The sequence below is a fragment of the Corvus kubaryi genome, unplaced genomic scaffold (assembly GCF_017639235.1).
Source record: "Corvus kubaryi isolate FWS band 111438036 unplaced genomic scaffold, C.kubaryi_AGA036_p1.0 37357, whole genome shotgun sequence".
Lineage (NCBI taxonomy): Eukaryota > Metazoa > Chordata > Aves > Passeriformes > Corvidae > Corvus > Corvus kubaryi.
Window position 1 is genome coordinate 670,767 of NW_024581117.1, and position 21,342 is coordinate 692,108.

Here is a 21,342-nt window from a genome sequence, read left to right on the forward strand (position 1 = left end):
ATGTAGCTATGCTGCAGCTGCTAGCAGGAGCTCCTAATAAGAGTTTTGGCAGAGCACGTTGACCTCACTGCAGTCACTTGTCTCAGGAGTTTGCAGGCAGCCTGCAAAAGCCTAAGAGTTTTCTGTCTAGCATGCTCCTTTTCATAAGAAATCTCTGGTTTTTGCTGTTTGAATAAAGGGAATGTTATTTTAAGGCTGGGATTCACTGTCATTTATATTGTACATGTTTTATCTAACCACTGTAAAATCCCAAAGACCTTTCCCCTGCACATACTCAGAAAAATAACATTCTCTAGCCTGTAGTATCATGTGTTCTAATTTTAAAACCATTAGAATCATAGAAATAATTGAGAAAGCAATGTCACTAAATCATTATCATAGGCTGAAAACTCCACTACAAAATCCACAACAAGTAGCCTAAGAAGGTAAGGCCAGTTCCTTTGGTTGACTATGAGTTAAACAAACAGTAACTGTATTTCAGAGCTCTGAAATGACAATTAACTTGAGAGAATGACAGATGTGAAAGACTCAGGATTCACATGCTAGTTTCTCTGCCTCATGAACACTGACTTTCATGCTGGGGGTTTGGAACTAGATGAATTTATGGTCTCTTCCAATCCAAGACATTTTATAATTCTATGATTTTCAGTTACATAGAAAATCATCTTGGGCAAGGAAAGGAAAAATCCCACACAAGGTTGTTGAATAGAATAGATCCCTATGCTATTGTGGTGGGTTAACCTTGCATGACTGCCAGAAGCCCACCCAGTTGCTCTCTCAGTCCCCCTCCTCAATAGAACTGGGGGAGAAAAATGATGAGAAAATTCATCAGTTGAGATGAAGACACCTCATTATTTAAGTACCACATTTAAGTATCTAACTACCATTGCAGGTAGGACAGATTTCTGGGAAAAATTAATTCTTTGCCAATTAAAAATAAGAGGAGGATGGTAACAAAGAAAGACCAAGCCAAAAATAGATTCCTCCCACCCTTCTTTTTCCCAAGCTCAACTTCACTCCTGAATTTTCTACCTCCGCCTCCTGCCCAGCTGGTGCAGGAGGAAAATAGGGGTTGTGATCTGTTCATAAAATTCCATCTCTGCTGCTCCTTCATGTAACCACAAAACTGGTAAGACTTGGAAGGGACCTCTAGGGATCATCCAGTCCAACACCCCTGCCAAGGCCAGTCAGCTAGAGCAGGTGAGACAGGAATGCATCCATGTGGGTTTGGAATGTCTCCAGACAGGGAGACTCCATGACATTCCTGGGCAGTCTGTGCCAGTGCTCTGCCATCCTCAGCATAAAGTTCTCCCTCATGTTGAACTAGAACTTCTCGAGTTTTAGTTGATGTCCATTGCTCCTCATTCCTCCTCTCACTTTTTCACTTTTCCCCCTGCTCCAGTGTGGACCAGGGCTGCAGTCCTTCAGGAACAGATTGCACCAGTGTTGGGTCCCCATCAGGCTGCTGTTTCTGCCAGAAAAACTGCTCCGGTGTGGGCTCTTTCCACAGTGCCATGGGTACTGCTTGGAGTCAGATTCAGGATGGACTTTCCACAGACTGCAGATTCCTTCAGGGCATGTCCACCTGCTGCAGCACAGGGTCCTCCCATGACTGCAGTGTGGATCTCTGCCCTTCAGTGGTACTCCATGTGCTGCAGGGGCACAGCTGCCTCACTGTGGACTGGACCAAAGGCTGCTGGAGAACACTCTCTTCCAGTGACTGGAGCACCTTCTGCCCCTTCTTTTGTCCTGACCTTGGTGTCTGCAGGGCTGTTGCTCTCACATAATCTCACTTTTCTCTCACAGCTGTCTTGCAGCATTTTGAACCCTTTCTCTAATATGCTTTCCAGAGGCAACACTAGTAGCTTGGCTGATGTCATCAGCAGTGTCCTGCAGTGGGACTGTTGGGGCTGGCTGTGTCCTACACAAGGTGAGCACCATCTGTTTTCTCAGAAGCCCCCCCTACAACCTCTCTACGACCAACACTTGACATGTACACCCAATACCCCTGGCTTTAAATTCTTGCATCCCAGTAACTTCATCCTAAAACTTTTCCTATGGTTGAAACAATTCAGAAGAGTAATTATTTGAACAGAATCATCTTCATATTCAAGAAATTATAAGGCTGCTAACTCTGAAAAATGACTGTTCCAGGGATGGTTCGGGGGCTAAGCCACAGAAACAGATCACTGCAAACAGCACATGGTGAAGATGCAGAAAGTCAGGTCCAGGATGCAAGGACCTCAATGCTACATGTCAGCTGTCACCAGAAGGTTAACCTGTTGTCTCCATAAACAGTTACGTACTAAAGAAGACTCAGGGAATAAGTCTTCCATGTTGACAGTAAGACCACATTTCACTCCGCATTTCCAATTGGCTGTGACACAAATTCTTCCTGTGAGATGGCCCTGGATCTCAAACACAAGTAACAGACTTGAGGTCAGACAGGACTCCCCCAGTACCGGAGCATCAAGACACAATCTTCCTTATGTGCTGTTAATCACATTGCAATGAGAGCACTAGAGCATGGGACAGGACCAACCATAGTATGATCCAGTTAATAAAGGATTACTGCTTCAGAACTAAGTATTTATACCCTTACAGGTCTAGTCCAAAGGCCAGCAAAAAGTAGGTTCAGTTGCTGCTATACCTTGCAGGAGGCTGCTGTCTCAGTACCATCCCAAAAGACAGAAAAAGAAAGTCAGTTGGCCAGATCACTTCTTCACTCCATGGCATGATTTTCTCTGGTGGTGACTCTGCACCTTTACTATTCAAGAGAAGTGATGAATCCCAGTAAGAAAACCAAATCAAACTTTGAAATTGCATTTGTTATTTCCAAAATGCTTTTAGTGATATAACCAAGTAGTTTACAGAAAAGCAGATGTCTGAAGAATTCAAATTTCTGCCTTTGGCAGCACAGTGCCTACTTCTGTTTTTTAATAATTGTCTCAAAAGGACACAGATATCAGCATCACTTATCTTTGCAATCTTGAACCTACACTGAGTGCAAAAAAATATTTATTCTCCACAGAGGAGCATCTCAAAACAAAGCATGAAGTGCATCACAGACTTTCTGCAGTGAGGTTTTTTAGCACTCTTCAAATATTTTCTTCTTTCCACACAGAAGTGTATTCTTTAAAAATTTGAAGCAATTCACATCTCCATTTAATGCTTTTGTTTTATCCAGAGGAGTATGATTAGATAATAACAATTAGCAGTAAATTTAGGTAGTTGTAGTTTTGTAATCTGCAAGAGTGGTATTAGCTGAACTAAAAATTCAGAATTTGGAGAACATGGTGTTACTTTAGGCCATTTACCTGTCTAATTTGATTATATTTTAAATACAACAGTTTCCATGTGTTATACTAAATTTGTAGAAGCCAAAATGCTAAGAAACTTCTATGTACACTGCTAGTCTTGTAACATCAAGTTAAAGGCCAGGATAATGTTTGGATTTACAGTATTAGAAAGCACTACCCATTGTAATTAATCAGTATTTTCTCTTTGGTGAAACTTCATACATTGCATTTCTCACATATTATGGGCATCCTCCTGTTTAATCTTCCTTCCACTTCTTTTGGAATGAACTCTTATTCTCAGTTCCCAGTCAGTAGATAATGGATCCTTTATTGTTTGGATTTTTTTTTCCTCCTACCATCAGAAGTTCTGAATCAGAGTAGTTAGATTTTCTGTCTTGCTTTTTCAGAAAACTGCACTGTAACTCCCCTTTTTATTTTTTGTCTGCCAGCTTTTGAGGAGACAATACACTGAGCTGGACTAATAGAAGAGAATTTCATGTCAGGAAGAATGACATCCTTTTAAGGCGTAAACCTGAATGAAATGAAAAATGCTAGGGAATATTGAGGATTCCCAGCAAGATAGTTTCAACTGGCCATAATGAAATGTGTGGCAACGTAACAAAAAGTTGCTTGTAAAAATTGCTGTTGCCATTCTTTCAACACTTTTAAGTATAACTTTTGAATCACTTAATCTTGTCTAGTGCTTCTGCCGTTGTGCTGATTTATTTTGTTCTTATACCTTAAAAGGTTAGTATGTTTTTAAATTCATTAGATTAATGGAAGTTTAAGTTAGACATCTGCCTCAGTAAGCTAAAAATAGCTAGGAGTTAGTAAACAGTGTTGCAAAATCAAATAAATTACTGACAGCTTTTATGGAAAGTATGACAACCAGTGTTCCAAGTGCATGGCTCCAGTGGTAAAGATCTTTATGAAGATAATTTAGTCAGTCATCCTCCCATCCATTTCAAAGCTGAATACACCATGTGTAGCTAGTTAGTGCAGCAGGACTAAAATGCAGCAGCCCAAATCCCAGATGAGTGCTGTCCTGACACTGAGCAATCTCCCATAAAAGAAAAGAGAAAAATAAGTCCTCTCTCCTCAGTGGCTGTTTACAGGGATTCACTTTGATCAACATGAATGTATGCTTAAAGTAGTATAAAGTTGTGTTGATATATTTTTTATTAACAAAAATATGCCTCTCACATGTCAGATCTGGGTGGAACATCTCAGGAAGTAACAAGACTATGCAAATCAAAGTAAATGTGCAGATGTCCATGTTCATTTTTAAGTAATCTTTGAACAGATCAATCTATAGATCTGAAGAACAATGGAATCAAAATATTTAAAAAGGGCTTGTAAAGGTCAGACTCCATGGAAATAAATTTAAGGATTAATTGCATGGGGGTGGATGGAACCAGTGTCAAAACACAGAGGTTTTTAAACTGTCAGGCTGCAAGATCATTTACACAAGCTGCATACAAGTTAAGTTAATCGTAACTGATTTCAGAAAGAAAATGTGCAGAGATCTGTAATGGACATCTAAGTAGAATAGGGAAGTGTTGACACCACCTTACTTACACTGCTGAGACCTCAGCTGCTTTCTGTTGTACACACACAGGTGTATATTTTGCATATGCAGCTCTGCACTCTCTTTGAAAGAGAAATAAGGAAACTCACAAGGTAGTGGGAAGAGCAGAGCCTGAAAAAAATGCTTAGTAACTTGATAATTTCACCTGGCTACAAATCCTGAAATGAATTAAAATGGTAAGATACTGATACTGGCAAAGAGGTTAAGTGATGTAACATGCTAAGGCAGGAACTTAGAGAAAGAAAAACGAGTTAGTTTGTAAAAAAATGCTTCTAAGTGTGTAAAACAGCAAAAATCTTTTATTTTCCAGAGCTTGAGGATGAAAGAACATACCTAGAATTTCCTCGACCTATTCTTACTTCTTTTAGACCTCAATGATCTTAAATTGCAGCAGCCCAGCCTCCTCCAAAATATCCTTACTGAACTTTATCCTTTCCAGAAAACCACGGAGTCCCCTGAAGTCATCAATGATTCCACTGCTTACAGCATGAATATAAAAAAATATGTCAAAATAAGTAACTCATCAAGCAAAGAGCAGGTTTTTTTTTCTGAAAATATAACCTGTTCATATGGACGAGGAACCTGACAGATGTGAAAATACAGTACAGTAGTATTAAAGCAATAGCTCTGAGTAGGACCGCTACCACCCTCTTAAATCTGAGGGACATTACTGTCAACAAAGCACTGACATTTAAGCTGCTTGTAAGTGAGCTCATAAGTAACCAGCTCTCAGGGGTGAGTTCATTACTGCAGTGATAGCAATAAACATATCTTTGCTTTTATAAGGCTTCTCTTTTTCTCTATACAGAGGAAGCTGCCACCAAACTGAGGTTGGTTTATCAGCGGTAATACAGAACAGGTTCAGGTGTTAGTCACAACATGTTAGTGTATCTATTTTTAACTATGATTTAACAGCCAGGTCACAGAGATAAACACCTGCTTTTTGCAGGTGATACTCCTGCTACAGCAATGTCTTAGACACTCCCTAATCACAGATGTACACAATATAAATCTTTAATGGGAGAAGTGTCAGAGGCAATGGGATACAATGAACTGGAAGCTGAACTAAGCGAAGAGGCTTGGGTATGTATGCTGGCATACTCCATGTTCTGCGGTATACAACTAAATGAGCTTGGTGACAAAAACATGTTGTAGAATCACAGAATCATTTAGGATGAAGAGATCCTTCAGATCATTGAGTCCAACCGTTAACCTAACACTACAAAGTCCACCACTCTACCATGTCTTTTAAGTGCCATGCACCCTTTATTATCAGAAAAGAGGTAGTAATAAAGAAAATCTGTTCAACATGGGAAGTTTGCTTTAGTAATTTAACCACATCAAGTCTTCACAACAACTTACAGGACTTTAGAAAATCTACAACATGGTGATGTTACCTTCTCTGCTCATCACCTCCAATTTGCATCAACTTTGTTTTTTATCACCAGTAAAATACACTTCATTAAATTTTAAATTGTTTTAATTCAAAGCAAATGAATGTATCACCAAAACAATGCCAAATGTTTCTGCACTGTTCCCCACTGCCGACATATTTAGTGTGGTCTGGAAATAGAGACACCTCACAGACCTGCACAGCCCCTGGAGGGGAGTTTTCTGTGTTAATTAAATACAATTTAACAGTATGCTTTAACCTTAGCCAAGTTCCATCTTACCAGCACTTATTAGGAAAAAAGAATAAAGATTTGGCTTTGCAAGCAAACGTATTTCATAGGGCAAGTATTATACCAGCATACATGGCTCAACATTAAAATAATAAATCATTTCAATCAGAAAAATGAAGAAATTGCTTCTTCATAATCTGAAATGACATCACTACATTTTGCTCATGAGAACAAAGTTTACAGGCATAAGTTGCACATAAAGGGTTTATTTTAAATGTTTTAAGGATAGAGTTACATCATAATTATAAAAATTACTTACAGAATTAAGTAACAGATTTAAAGTGTTTATACTTCTAAATGCAGAGAACAGGGAACTGTCTACATTGTTCAAAATAAAATAAAAATAAAGAAACCAAGCTCTAAAGATGAATTCATTACCTAATTTAAAAATGTGAACACGAAGACCTCTGAACTATACACATACCAAGAACCATCCAAATTGCACTAATGATGTAAAATACAAAAAGCACAGCATTTTCAAGGAACCAGAAACTGTTTTTACCATAATCTTTTCCCTGACACAGCTAGTAAATTCTCTCTGAACATAAAGCCCCTATGTTTAAACAATCCATTTCAATAATGCTTCTACCTATTGTGACAAAAAGGGTTTTCCCCATCTCTACTCCAACATAGTTTAGGGTTTGGCACTCAAAAGAAAGAAGAAGAATGTAGTGTTCTGCTATTCAACTGGAATTTTATTTTTTCTTTAACAGAATACATGGTCCCTTCAAATGCTGTATGACACATACAACTGGAAAATTACCTTCCGTTGGCACTATGCTCGTCTCACCGGTGCATTTAATCCTACTAACAACCATTAAAACAGCACAATAAGCAAATTCACAAAAAACTGAACACAAAATAAAAACAGAACAAAACAAAAACCTAAACATTTTAACATGCAACTTTAGTTTGTTACATTGAATGTTCTAACCCTCTAAGCATGCAAAAAAGGATGGTCTGCATTTGTTTTTTTTTTTTTTCCCTTTTAAGAAGTTTTACATGGCAGCCTGACATCACACACACGCACACACACAATATACAACAATACTACAGCAGGTAAATGTGAAAGGTGAATAACTTCTATACAAAGATCCATGGCTTGTGCCATCACAAGCCTTATGTGATTTTGGAAAGTAATGTTGAACCCCTATAACAAGGAACCAACATTTAGTTACCAGGGTAACGCAAGCACTGCATGCAGATCTGAAACATGAGCCTAAAACAAAGCCCAAAGCAGATGGGCAGGGAGTGGAATTAGTCTCAAGCCTCAAAACGGTGGTTTAAGCTATCAAAAAAAAAAAAAAAAAAAAAAAAAAAAAAAAAAAAAAAAAAAAAAAGAAAAGAAAAAAATGAAAAGAAAATACCCACGCAACAGACAACGGGGACATCGAAAAACAACCGTGAAATTTACAGTTTGTAGATTATAGTCTAATTGTCAGAATACATAGTGTATTCAATAGGCTTGCAGAAAACCCACAAATGCAAGCCTAATGCTAAAAGTGTTCCAGTAGACCTAAACCTCAGATATTCCAAAACAAACCTCTTATTCCTCAGATATATAGCCCCAAGTTCAGCGTACTAGGTTATTCATGTATCTCGTGTATAATTAATACACTCACTCATTCCTGTGCCACAAATATCGACTTGGGCTCATGGAGCCAGGCTCAGCTTTGAGATTTACATGCAGGACTCTTAAGAGTCAATAGAAAACACAACAGATCTGCAGGATGAAAACACTGTGTTGCAAATCTGCTCACTTTGTTCAAACACAAGAAACATTTACGACTCAGGTACTTACTGCATAAGGACTGCATTGAGAAGCTATTCACTGAAAGACAATAGCCTGCCTTTGGTTGCCCATGATGAAATACTGGACATAATGCAATATAGTAGCAATGGACAAAGAATTAAGGTATCATATTTATACGGAGAGTATTTATTACCATTCAACAGCATAATGAGGCACAAGCCTTAAGGCTAAAATATGAAATCAGGCAAAAAAATGGACAGAAAGGGGCTTAAACCACTGAGTCTTCAATATCAAGAATACCCACACCAGAGGTAATCTGCACCTCTGTCCTCTGATTAACAGCACCTCTCCTGCATTCTTCCACTAATGGCACACGGTTGGATATCAGGGTATTTGTTCCTTCCATCAACAAGTGTTAACTGCCTTCACATGCTGTACTTCTGTGAAGCAGTTCCTGCGGAGCTCTGCCTTAATGTAACATGACAACCTTGTTGCTGTGCTGGATTGTTGTTCCAATTCTGTTATTTTTAAAAGCTGCCACACTTAACAAACCCTAATTTTCATTTACAACTACCTTGCAAGATTATAACCATGAAAGGATTTTGCAGTTGTGGGCTGCTATTTACATCCACAATCTAATGCAGATGACTGAACCACTGAGACTGCCTATAGCTTCCATTAGATAGTACACCACTGGCATGCAGAACTCTAGTGTTCATAGAATGAAATTCAAGTTAACAGCATACCTCAAAGCAAGTACAATGTACACCACAAAAGGCAACAACAGGTTTAAACTGTAGATTTGTCCAGACACTCCTTATGTGGAAAAGCCAGAAGAAAAATAAACTGGGAAGATGCCTTCTTGAACCAAAATGATTAAAAGTAAACCAACACAAAGGAATGCAACAGACTGAGCAGAAGGCAACAAATGCTTCTCCTTCTCTAAAGTTATATCTTCACTGTAAAAGGACACCCCCTCCCACTCTCCTGGCATGAGATTGTATTTGCCATGTAAAATATTAACTACTGTTAGGCTTCTAAGTCCACACACAAACAATTCAGGTTGCTAGGTTTTGATATTAAATGAAAGACTACTGATGCCAATGCGTAGTCTAAAGTTGTCTGAAGTAGCATATGTACTGTTAAAGTTGTGGCACCAAGCACTTGGGTTTTGCTAAGAAATGTGTATAACAAAGAAAGAAAGAAGTACAACATATAGGATTGAAGGCAGCCTTGTTGCATGTATTTTACTGGTTCCTACAACTTGTAAATATGGGCCATTAACCTGCATATTCTAATTAAGTGGTTATACAGATTAAATGTAATTTTATAGTTTAAAGCCTCTTCACTGAAAGGTGCGTAATCCAAACACGATATCCTACTGCCCTGTGACTAGTAAAAAATGCACAAGCATTTCCACACACTGAAAGTTCTTAAAAAGCTAAATTTGAAATAAAGTGTAGAAACACAGCAGATTGATGTTACATGGGTTAGGCACTCCTTGATGCTACACAAACTGTTTAAACCTTTCACAGAAGTCACCTCTGTCCCAACCCTGAAAACAAGGACTGCCAGTATCCAAGAAATTAAATTTAATGTTACAAAAGAAGGCGTATCAAAATATCAAACTACACTTGCATGTGGCAGTTGAACAAGTGAGTGCAAGATTGAAGAAAAAGTCAAAATCTATGAAAAAATTTAATGATTACAATACTAGATCAACTTTACACAGCTTGAATTTGCAGCTGTTCTTTGCTTTTAACTCCCTCCTGCCCTAACATATTAACTTCCTTCAAGAAAAGGAGCTCTCTTACACAAAATGTGTCATGTTTGTATTACTCAGAACAAAACAGTTTTGCTGGCAGAGATTGTGGGTTCGCAGGGACATTTAAGCTTTCGTTAAACTGGAAAGCAGTCAAGTCTTTGTGTCTACAAATTTTACATTTAATAGTTCCACAAATTTGGCAAAAGTTCATGAGGACGTCTAGGATGTCTTCACCAAATCGTAGACATAAATATGGAAATCATCATCAAACTTGATGAAATAGACAGATGGTTTGGCTTCAACTTGATGAATGACCATGCCAGTCCTTTTCGAGCCATCTTCTTTGGCATATTCCACTTGTTTGCCTACCAGGCTGTCCACAACTTCACCCGGTTCCCGTTCTGCAGGAGGTGAATCATCTGTAACATAAACCCAGTGTGCTTTAGTAGACATTAACAAAATTTTGCAACATGGAAGAGAACTGCAGAGTCTTCTTTAAAACTCATACAAAACAATGAAAAGTTGCAAACAGATTAATAAATTTAGTTCAGACAAACACCTAACAATTGCCATGCTTCTAGAAAGTAGTAGCAGAAAAAAATTTCAAGCAATACTGTCTTCAGTTTTATTAAGACAAAAATAGCAGTTTGATTGGTAAGAGAAGTAAATCTGTGACAGGAAGATTTATGTACAAGTTGTAGAAAATGTCTGTAGACAACTAATTTAAGCCATGAGCAGAAAAAGGCATTGGACCTCCTTAGCAGAAAGCTAGCCTAACTTAACTTCTCTCTTTCCACACACATTATTCAAACGTTTAATGCGTGTATGGGACTGCAACAAAAGCATATTTTCTGAAATGGTAGTAGGTGTAAACTTGTTATTAAAAGGGGCTTTTGACTCCATATTTGAATAATGCTATTGGTAAAGTCTGATTGTATTATTTTCCTCTCTGTCAAAACCTACCCAGACAATCCCTATGCTAAATCCGAATAATGAACAGTGTGATTGTAACATGCCAAGTGATCGGCTACAAGCCAATCACAGAACAAGCAGAATAAAGGGTAAAAAGTACTTTACGGAAGCTAACCACATCGTCTTTCTCAGCTCCTCTTCTTTGGTTCCTGATTTAGATAAACTTGTAGTTTGTATTCCACTGAAAAACTATCTAAAGCAATTGTAAGATCTGATGTGGCTTTTATTCTGGAAATCATAAGCTTTTAAATTAATGACCTTGTTCCAAGTTTGCATTAAGAATCCCTTACAGATTCTACCCATTTTATTTTCAGTTTTGAGAGCTGTGAAAGAACTCTCAAAGGAGACAAAAAAAACCACAACAGAGAATGAACTAATTGGCTTGCTTAAAAATTCTTCCATGAACATAAGAAGTTTCTTTTTTAATTTGTGTTTCAGTTCCTCTATAAATGCATTGTCACACATAGTTATTATCCTCTTAGTATCAGTTTTACATGAAGAGGTTTTCTTGGCAAAGATGCAAGTTCAATTCCTGCATTTTGACTTAGAAGTGTAGGCAAAGTTTTAGTATCAGATCCAGCAATACATTTTCCCCTTAGAAAGAAAAAAAGTTATCTATTATTTGGTCTCCTTGCATGTTCAGAACCTATATTTGAGAAGAGACAGTACCCCAGAAATTTTATTTATAATATTATGGCAAGTTCCACCAAATTTACAGAAGTACTCGCAGATATTCTAAAATCTGATTTGAAAAATACTACTCCAAAATAGTAACATCCAATTGTTGACTCAAGGACATAATTCAAAATAACTGGAAAGCATTCACATTCAGGGAAGGAAGCAAATACTTAGAAGTGTTTAGAAAATCAGTAAGCAGTCAATAATCTTGTGGTGAGCACAGAGGGTAAAGTGCACTAAAAGCAACTAGTTTTTAAATGGAAAGAAAGCATGTAAGACTTTCCTACCCTCAAGGTGGAAGAAAGAAAAGCAGACTTAAAATATATTCCTAGTCCTTTTTAGTGGTTAAGACAAAGAACAAGTTATTGTAACATTCAAATCTGAAAGAGCTTGCTTTATTTCTTTAAGAAGAGAAAGGTCACTTTTTTGCCATTAACATCCGTGGTTCACTCTTTAAAAGTACCAGAGATGTTGCTTTTTGCTAGGTGGAGAGAAGAGGGTAATCTAAACATAGATCATTAACACAGAGGTTATGCAAATAAGTGCCACTTTTTTATTCTGCCAGTAGATCGTTACCAGTGGTGCCTCTGAAAGAAGACTATCTCGAACTCAACAGATCATTAATTGAGTAACTGTAGTGGTTGACTACATAATGCTTTGCATGTGTCTTAGTTACAATTAATTTTCTTTAAATCCCAGATGGCTTCTGTCAGAAAGGCTGTTTTGTTACACAGAAGTAAACCCAAAGTATTCTTTATAAGCTTCCCCCCTTCTTTTTTTGTATTGACTATCTAAATCTCTAGAACAATATTGATTCTGTGAAAATCCTTCTAAATTAACGGAAGTCCTGAAGAAGAAAGGAGACTTCCCATTCAAAATATCCCTAATATGCTGAAATCTTTTTCTTGCTAGTGTTACAAAATGTGAGAGAAAATACATTTTCAAAGAATGAGTACTTCTTTCTCACAAGCAACTACTGAAGAAGTTTTTCACACTGAAGACACATAGCTCAGTGACATTGTTCTTACTGTATTACTTGGACCCAAAATATTATTCATTCCCACAAGAACTGCTTCAGAGACACAAATCAAGAGCCAACTCCGTAAGACGTGATATGTCCATAAGAAAACAACATTGAAAGACTTCTGGTTTGTCAGCTTCCACTAAAAAACCCAAACATAAAGTCTTCCACAGTAGTACACCCATATTTCTAGCAGAATTAAGAATAATTATGAAGAAGTATTTCCCTCCATATGTCATTGCTAAGAAAAGTTAAATATTTCAGCAGTTAACACAGATATTCTTATGTTCTGTCTTGTACTACTATATTTGTTAGCTGTGATACCTCAAAAAAAAAATTGAAGGGAATAATGAACATGATGCTTGTTTGTCAGCTCTCCTGTCCATAAATAAACCACAGCTAAATCTTTAATAAGAAAAGCTGCCAGAAGAAAACAGTAACTGGCCTACTTACTTGAATCAGGCATAATGCGAAGGTCACCTTCTTTATAATCATCTAAGAGCTGGTACATGTACAAGACAGGATCTTTCTCGTAGGTAATATAAAACCATGTGTTCATAATAGGAGCTCGAGCCAAAACCATCCCCCTCCACTCATCTTTTGAGCCATCCTCTGTCTCAAACATATGTTCCACAGCTTTCCCAATCATTGTGTCTGCCAGGTGGGCATCACTAATTCGAGACGAAGCTGAAATGACAGCATTTCATAAATTCATTCAAAAGCACAGATATATATCTTTGTAAAAAATAATCTTTATGCTGATCAATGCACAAATCTGATCATCAGTTAGTAAATTCATACACAGAACGAACTGTTCATTCCAGAGAGTTTACTACTGCTGCAGAACTACAGAACTTCAGAACATTGTTAAAATAACGAATTACTGTACTCCCTGTGAATAAACAATCATAATGCAAGCTAATGAGAGATCAGTCAAGGCTACAGCAGCAGAGACTCTGAACTTTAACTAGGCACTGGACAGGGAGAGGCAGACAGGAGAAACAAAAGGCATAGCTCAGAACAGTTCTATGATTTTGTTAATTGAACTTTGGGGTTTGGTTCCTCCTAATGCCACCCTACAGACTGCTACCAATTCCTTTGCAGTTAGAAGAAGCAACAGCTTTTTCTGTTTACAAACTAGTGTTTACTTGAGTAGATATCAAACTTGGTGGATTGAAAAACCTGCAGTTTAATAATCCAGTGCTAATTCTGAAAAAGAAAAAGCATTATTACTAATCAGGTTAATTCACTTAGAAAATGTCTTCCTGCCATTATTATAAGTACATGGGGGTAGTACAAGAAAAAATGTGACCTTAGTACTGTTAGACCCACAAAATAGACAATACAGTCTAGATGGCTTAGAGTTGGAATTTTAACAGAAATATCAATGTTAATCTAAAAACTAAAGAATGTTCTGCCTACTATTTAAAGACAGAAGACAGCAACTGCACTAACTCACATCATCAAAACTTCGTGGAATAGAAAAAATAATTAAAGCATTTAGATTACCTGCCATGAAACAAAAATTAAATTGAACAGTAACATTTACATGGTCACGTTATCTTGGGGGAAGTCTGCAGGCATTAGTGGAAAACATTTAGTGATAAATGTCAGCCAATATGTGTATTTATTTAGGAGAAAAACCCTAAACACTTACCAACTCTGTCTGGAAGAACTTCAAGAGCTGAAACTCTTTCATCTTTGTGAAGTTCTAGTCCATATACACAATCAAATCCATCATACTTTATGAGATACAGCGAGGGATTTACAGGAACTTGATCAAGAACTGTGCCCTTCCATTGTGTTACAGGTCCACTCCCTTCTTTCCATCCATGCTGTATCCTGCAGCCTACAATATTTCTTCGTGGCTGAGAAATAGGTTTGCTTGGTCCCACATTGTTTCTATGTTTTCTGTACACAGATACAAACATTAATATTAAACAAGTACATACATATTCAAAATTCTACTTCAGAAAATAGTTGTATGCTTTTACATAACAATATATTTTATAGCTTAGCACACCTTATTCAAATTAGGGCATAAAACTTATCACACTTAATTGTGAAAAAGAAGAACACAATTAAGAGTAGTGATACATTTTTGACGTGCTGTGTAAGTTTAGATTCCTAGCAGTAAATTCTAAAACTAATTTGCTTAAGCCAAAGTAACTATTCTACCCCTTGCTACACCGAATGTCAAAAGTAAAACTCACCTGATCAATTCCCAGAGCACAAGGTTACCTGGCAGTATTACAACCTTGTTGCTCTCTGCAGAACAGTAAACAACTCCTTCCCAGAAGGAAGAAGTTCAGTGGAAGCATTATGTGGCTGACTCAAATTCTTTCAAAATGTTTGTTTTCCCTAAAACAAACCTGTTTTCACCTAAAGAAATTTAGGCTCCTTCATTTATAGGTAATTTTGACTCCAAGTAGTTTTAAAGACGCATGGCAGCAACAACATTCCCGTATTTAGTATTGAAAATGAAAAATTGCTTGTAATGTAAATGGCCATAGAAGGGATACTCCTCTATGTGGAAGACAGATTATATAACATTTTTGTCCTTCTGATACTTTCATGGAATTGGCACGGAAATTCCCTCTGGTGAGTAACAGTTGCTATTCTGATGAACTGTAATGTAAGCCATTAACAGTTTCAAATCACTGAAAGTGTTACAGAAGTTTTGCTTTATCCAGCTATTAAAAACACAAATTGACAATTTTGAATACAAATGGAAGAAACTAAGGGACATTATGACAATATACAAAATTCTCCTGGATGTCAACTAGTTGTAAAATCATTTTTTGGACTACTACTTGTAGCACACATCATTTCAATGGCAGTAATATATGCACACAACTAGCTTAAAAGCAGTATCTAAAAGATGACCAGTTGCAGAAGGCAATATTCTTCCCTAGACTAGAGATAGTGATCAAAGAAAAAGGTCTCCAAGAATAATGAATGCTCTCACAGAAGTCCCTATATGATTCAAAAAATACAGATAACAATCATACCACTGAAATCCTGGAAGCAGTATTTCAGAATAATACACTCACAATATGATATTGGAACATTTAATGCTGTATCACAACTGTAATCATAACTATTAAAAACAAGATCTACAATTACTTCAGCACTTGTCCCACCTCCAGACTTTAATTCACCTTGAAGATATTAGCAAGGGTGTTTTCAAATTTCACTTTTGCTATCATTTGAGGTTTTCAAAGATCAGTTCTGCATTCCTAACTTTGACAGCACAGATAACTGGAAGAGGTTGGAGTTTCTGTAAAGAGAGACTCTCCCACAAAGCTAGTTCTAATTTTATGCAAAAACTAGAATGTGTTTTCAAATTCTAGTTCTGCTCAAGTACGTATATGTATTTCTAATTGTAGTAAGTGTCAGTAACAGCTTACTATTACAAAATACGATCAGAGATCTGGTTCTCAGCACAATAAAATTGAGTTTGTTTTGTATTCAATTCATTTATTTAGTTCTAATGAAACACTGCTTCATTCTGAAGGGAATAAAACCAACCAGAGATAAAAGAAGTTAAAACTGACATTGCTCTGTCTAGTTTAAGCAGTTTATGTTGCTCATCATTTCATCTTTGAAATGTTATCGATATTCAACCTCACAGTCAACTTTAGTTTCTGCCTACAAAGCATAATCCACTTTAATATTTAATTTGGAACAATAAGGCAGGAAGCTCCACACTCATTCTAAAAAAAGATGGAAGAAGACAACATAACTGAATTCAAACAGTTAACTATGTTTAAAATGCCTCATAGAACAAAGAGCATTAGAAATTTAATTACAAGTCAAGTACCCACTGGGTGCACTTGCAGTACAAATTTTTGTTTGAAGGTTGCATTACTGAACAGCTGCTCACTTCTCATTTGAAGTGGTTCATACTGCTAAGAAATGAGATATTCGAACTAGTATATTACCAAGGAAAATCTACTTCTCGCATCTGAATATGTGGTAAGAAAGTAAGCAAAAGTTTCTAACTATCAATAAGTTATGAATGCACTTCCATTCAAGACAACCAAGTAACCAACTCTCCTTTCCTCGAAAGAGTGGCATTTTTGTGATAAATCAAGTTACACAAATGACCTTCTATGATGCTCTATCCAGAAGGTCCAACACAATTTTTTCCTTCTCTTTCATTACAATAATCTTTAAAATTTCCACAGAGATTTACTCTTGGATATTTGAAAGCAATTAGACATGTAAGACATGAAGCCAGGAAAAACAGAAAATAGCAAGTCCTGGAAATAGTTCTTGACACATCAGACACATCCTCCTTGTAAATGGTCCTTCGATTCCCTAAAGTTTCTGATCCTCTTCTTTATCTTGCAGGCTGTAAGCTGTTAAGTAAAACCTAGTGTGAAAAAGTTTCATTATCAGAACCAGATACTTTGGAAACGTTCTGAAGACTACACAGTGAGAAGGAAATCTGCCCAGCTTTTAAAGCTGCGCTTATATGGTCCTTGCACAAACTTTTATTTGGCAACTGCTACCAGGGAAACCAACATAGTGTAGAACAGCAGAGGACTGGTAGCAGAAAAATCAGCCATTACCAGAGAGTTGTGCTTAAAACACAAACTAGCTTTTAGAAAAATGGGAATGGCAATGCCCAGTAACCTATAAAGTTACCCATTTAGGCTTCATTGTTGATTGTTTTTTATCCCAACCATGTCATCTCAGAAAAACACCACATGAAAAAAAAAACCCAGGAGGATGAAAGAAAACCACATCTCTCAGATATGCAAAACACGCACAACTGTGAAAAACTGGAATGAAAACTATAAAACATTATAGAAGCAGTACAGCAGCAGTAGTCAGTATACTTTCAAATCTTTCATGGTACGAAACAGAAAAGTTACTAAAAATAGTACATAAAACTTAATAAAACGGTGATCTTATTAATATCTATCACTAACAACAGAATGGTGATTGGAGAATTGTTATTAGCTACTTTTCATGATATTCAGACTATGAGGCAAATTAATTAAGACAGAAGTTTTAATGTACTTTCTGTACTCCTTCAAAAGTAAAAAAAATCATTCAGTTGTGAATTTCAGCTCTAGATGTTGTAGAAGCCAAGAGTATGTTACCTTAAAGTGGTATCAAAATTTCAAAATGTTTAAGTTCACTTGTAGTTAAATTGCAGGTATAACCTACGCCTCAAAGTCTCTGAATTGCCGACTACAAGAAGTCTGGAGAGCCTATGAAGAAAGGATCGTTTTGTACTTGTGCTAGTTCCTGTACTTTCCTTATAAACTAAGGGTGGAAAGAATGACATCTGTTAGTTTACTGACTGATCTGATGCCAGTGAGGTCAGCCTCATATTGGCAGAGATCATCACTACCCACTGACAGAGCACTTGGAAGAACTGTCCTATAACCATGGGAACCATCTCCAAAAGGCTCAACACTTAACTACCATTTAAAGAGTTCAGAAGGCTCATCCACACTGCTCGTTCTATCACATCCTCAATTTATTGAGTCATGCCTTGTTCCATCCTCTGCTGCAAACCTTCTGAAGCTTGTTTAAAATCTCAACAGTCTTTGAGTGCCAGTAGGCTTCTTTTTCTTTTTCCTTAAATGAAGAGGTAACTAAATAAATAGCTAAATCAGTGACAAAAGTATACATTACTAACTCATGGTCTATTGTATTGGCTCAGAGTAGTATCAGCATATAGTATTACATCATATTCATATCCTAGTAATTTACAGTAAACTATAAACAATATTCTACTACTCTACCTCATTCTCAGACAAGTCAGTAAGCAGCAAACAAGAATTCATCTTGGCTTGGTACAAAAAACCTTAACTAAATAATAAACAATTGAACTAGGCTAAATTAACATAAAACTAAGCTGAATGCTTAAGTTAAATACCTCAAAATTATGTCACTTAGGATCAAAACTTCTTATGTCCCACAAAAGCCTTTATGCTAATAAATTTACAGCCTATTTAGTTATTTAAATAAGTGTATATTAACACAACAATAAAGACAAATCTAGCCACCCTCAAGTACAAAAGGCAACCCACCTCTGATAGTCTTCCCATCATACACTCCTTTCTCTGAGCGGTTGAAAGAGAACAAGAGAAATTAAATTTTAACCAACTCTACCTGCCCCTAGACAAATAAATGTTTGTCTTTGCCTTCTATGAAGATAGACAAGAATGGATAATGATGAGCTGGTGGAAGGCATCAGAGTAGTTTTACATCAGGTGTTGTCTCTGGGAAACAGCTAATACTGTTAACAGTGATTAACTACATTAACTGTGGAAAATATACCTGCCAAACAAATTGCTTGTGATTGATGCACACTATATGACTTTACACTTACAAACAGCTAGAAACATTTTAAGTTTCCCACTTACCCAGCTTAGATTTCTCTCACCACATATAGCCAGATATGGAATCTTGCTGTATGACACTAAGACCAATTATATCAAGGTTACTTTCACACAGCTACTCACCAGTGTTCAGCTGCTACTATCAAGGTACTTTCACACAGCTACTCACCAGTGTTCAGCTGCTACTATTTAAAATGTTGTAGATGGAAAAATACATGCCATGAAAGTGTAGCAAAAGCAGGTATCCTTCCTTCACATACTAACAGCAGCTTCCTTACAGAAGTATTTCAGTACATTCTTTATTTTTAAAAAATGAAAAATCTTTTCCACCACTACGGTTACAGTGCATACATGATTAGATATATGTAAGATTCCTTACCAACTGGGTTCTTACTAAGCATGATTTGCAGGTTTTTTGACCTGGTGACTGCATGAACTCTGTGCCAGAGAACAGACATCCTACAGTAGATGTGGCTAACTTCAGGCTTGAAAGACCTTCTCTACAGATTCCAGAAAGAATTTCAAAATTGTATGCAAGAAAGATATAATGTTAACAGTCAAAACAATGTTTAAAACTTCATCTCTGGGGCTTTCTTTCCTACTACCCTCCTGAAAGAATTAAAAGTCTGACTCTACACACATATACAGACTGAATATTATTCCACAATTTTTAAGAACAAACTGAGTGGAACAATACAGATATATTTCTAGAACAGTACTTCCAGTTACTGAGAGCTATTCTTTAGTAAATACATTAACAACTTACTTGTGGGAAGTTCTTTTCTTCATCATGCTGGCAGACACTCCTGCATGACCTACAATATAAAAGATGTTGGAATTATTGAAAAATAATTTAAAAACTTACATTAAAGCCTTCATATTAAATGTCAAAATGTAAAGAATCCCAACACTTCATGTTATGACTGATCAGTGACCTGCTAAAATGGGAAAAGGCTCTAGAGAGATAGACATGGACTATGTGCACATGAAGCTGTGGTGAGCTGACCTTGGCTGGATGCCAGGTGCCCACCAAAGATGCTCTATCTCTTCTCTCAGCTGGACAGGGGAGAGAAAAGACAACCAAAGGTTCCTGGCTCAAGAGAGGGACAGAGAGGCATTACTCACCAATTATCCTCACAGGCAAACCAGGCTTGACTCGGGGAGTATTAATTTATTACCAATCAAGTCAGAGTAAGATAAATAATGCCAAATCTTAAAAATACCTTCCCCTCAGCTCTCCCTTTTTCTTGGGTCTAACTTCACTCCCAATTTTTTTCTACTTCCTCTCTCCCAGGTAGCACAAGGGGACGGGGAATGAAAGTGCAGTCAGTTAATCACACGTGTCTGCTACTTCTTTCTTTCTTCTCAGGGTTAGGGTTAGCTCTCCCTCCTCAGGTGGAGGACGCCTCTCACTTCCCCTGCTGCAGTGTGGGGTCCCTCCCAGAGCAGACAGTCCTCCGAACTTCTCCAACGTGAACCCTTCTCAGGGGCTACAGTTCTTCACAAACAGCTCCAGCATGGCTCTCTTCCACAGTGTGCCATCCTTCTGGACCAGGCTGCTCTGTAGTGGGTCCCCCACAGGGTCACAATTCCGGACAGCAAACCTGCTCCAGTGTGGGCTCTTCTCTCATGGGGCCACAGGTCCTGCCAGGAAATCTGCTCCAGTGCAGACTTCCTGCAGGTTCACAGATTCCTTCCATCACATCCACTTGCCCCAGTGCAGGGTCCCCCAGTGGACTGCAGGAGCACAGCTGCTTCACCATGAGCATCACCACAGGCTGCACGGGAACCTCAGCTCCAGTCCCTGGAGCACCTCCTTCCCCTTCCTTCTGCACTGACCTTGGTGTTTGCAGGGCTGCTACTCTCACACAGTTTCACTCCTCTCCTGCAATTGCTGCGGGGCAGAATCTTTCCCCCATTCGTAAATACAGTATTCCAGTGGCATTTCCATCATCACTGTTTGGCTCAGCCAATGGCGGGTCCATCTTGGAGGCAGCTGGCATTGGCTCTGTTGGACACAAGAGAAGCTTCTCGCTGCTTCTCAAAGAAGTTACCCTTGCACCCTCCTGGTACCTTGCCATGCAAACCCAACACAAAAGCTCAGTGATGAACATAAAGAGTGACTGACAGCAACTATTAAAACGAAAGTTGAATTAAACACAACAGGGACAATAGTTGACATGGTCAATCAGCAACAATAGGGAATCAACAGGCTGTTT

The 21,342-nt window shown here is 37.6% G+C and overlaps 1 protein-coding gene across 3 annotated transcripts in view; it reads right to left on the minus strand.

Annotated features, from left to right (window-relative positions):
- Positions 1 to 6,349: 6,349 nt before the first annotated feature.
- The window catches only part of SPIN1 (spindlin 1), a 74,617-nt gene continuing 59,624 nt past the window's right edge, over positions 6,350 to 21,342 (minus strand). For all 3 annotated transcript variants that reach the window (XM_042033691.1, XM_042033693.1, XM_042033692.1), the window contains exons 3-6: positions 19,890 to 19,938; positions 14,416 to 14,669; positions 13,212 to 13,445; positions 6,350 to 10,506 (exon numbers count right to left, since the gene is read on the minus strand). In XM_042033691.1, coding sequence (XP_041889625.1) covers positions 10,307 to 10,506; positions 13,212 to 13,445; positions 14,416 to 14,669; positions 19,890 to 19,938 — 737 coding nt within the window. In that variant the 3' untranslated portion in view covers positions 6,350 to 10,306. The remainder of the gene's footprint in view (positions 10,507 to 13,211; positions 13,446 to 14,415; positions 14,670 to 19,889; positions 19,939 to 21,342) is intronic.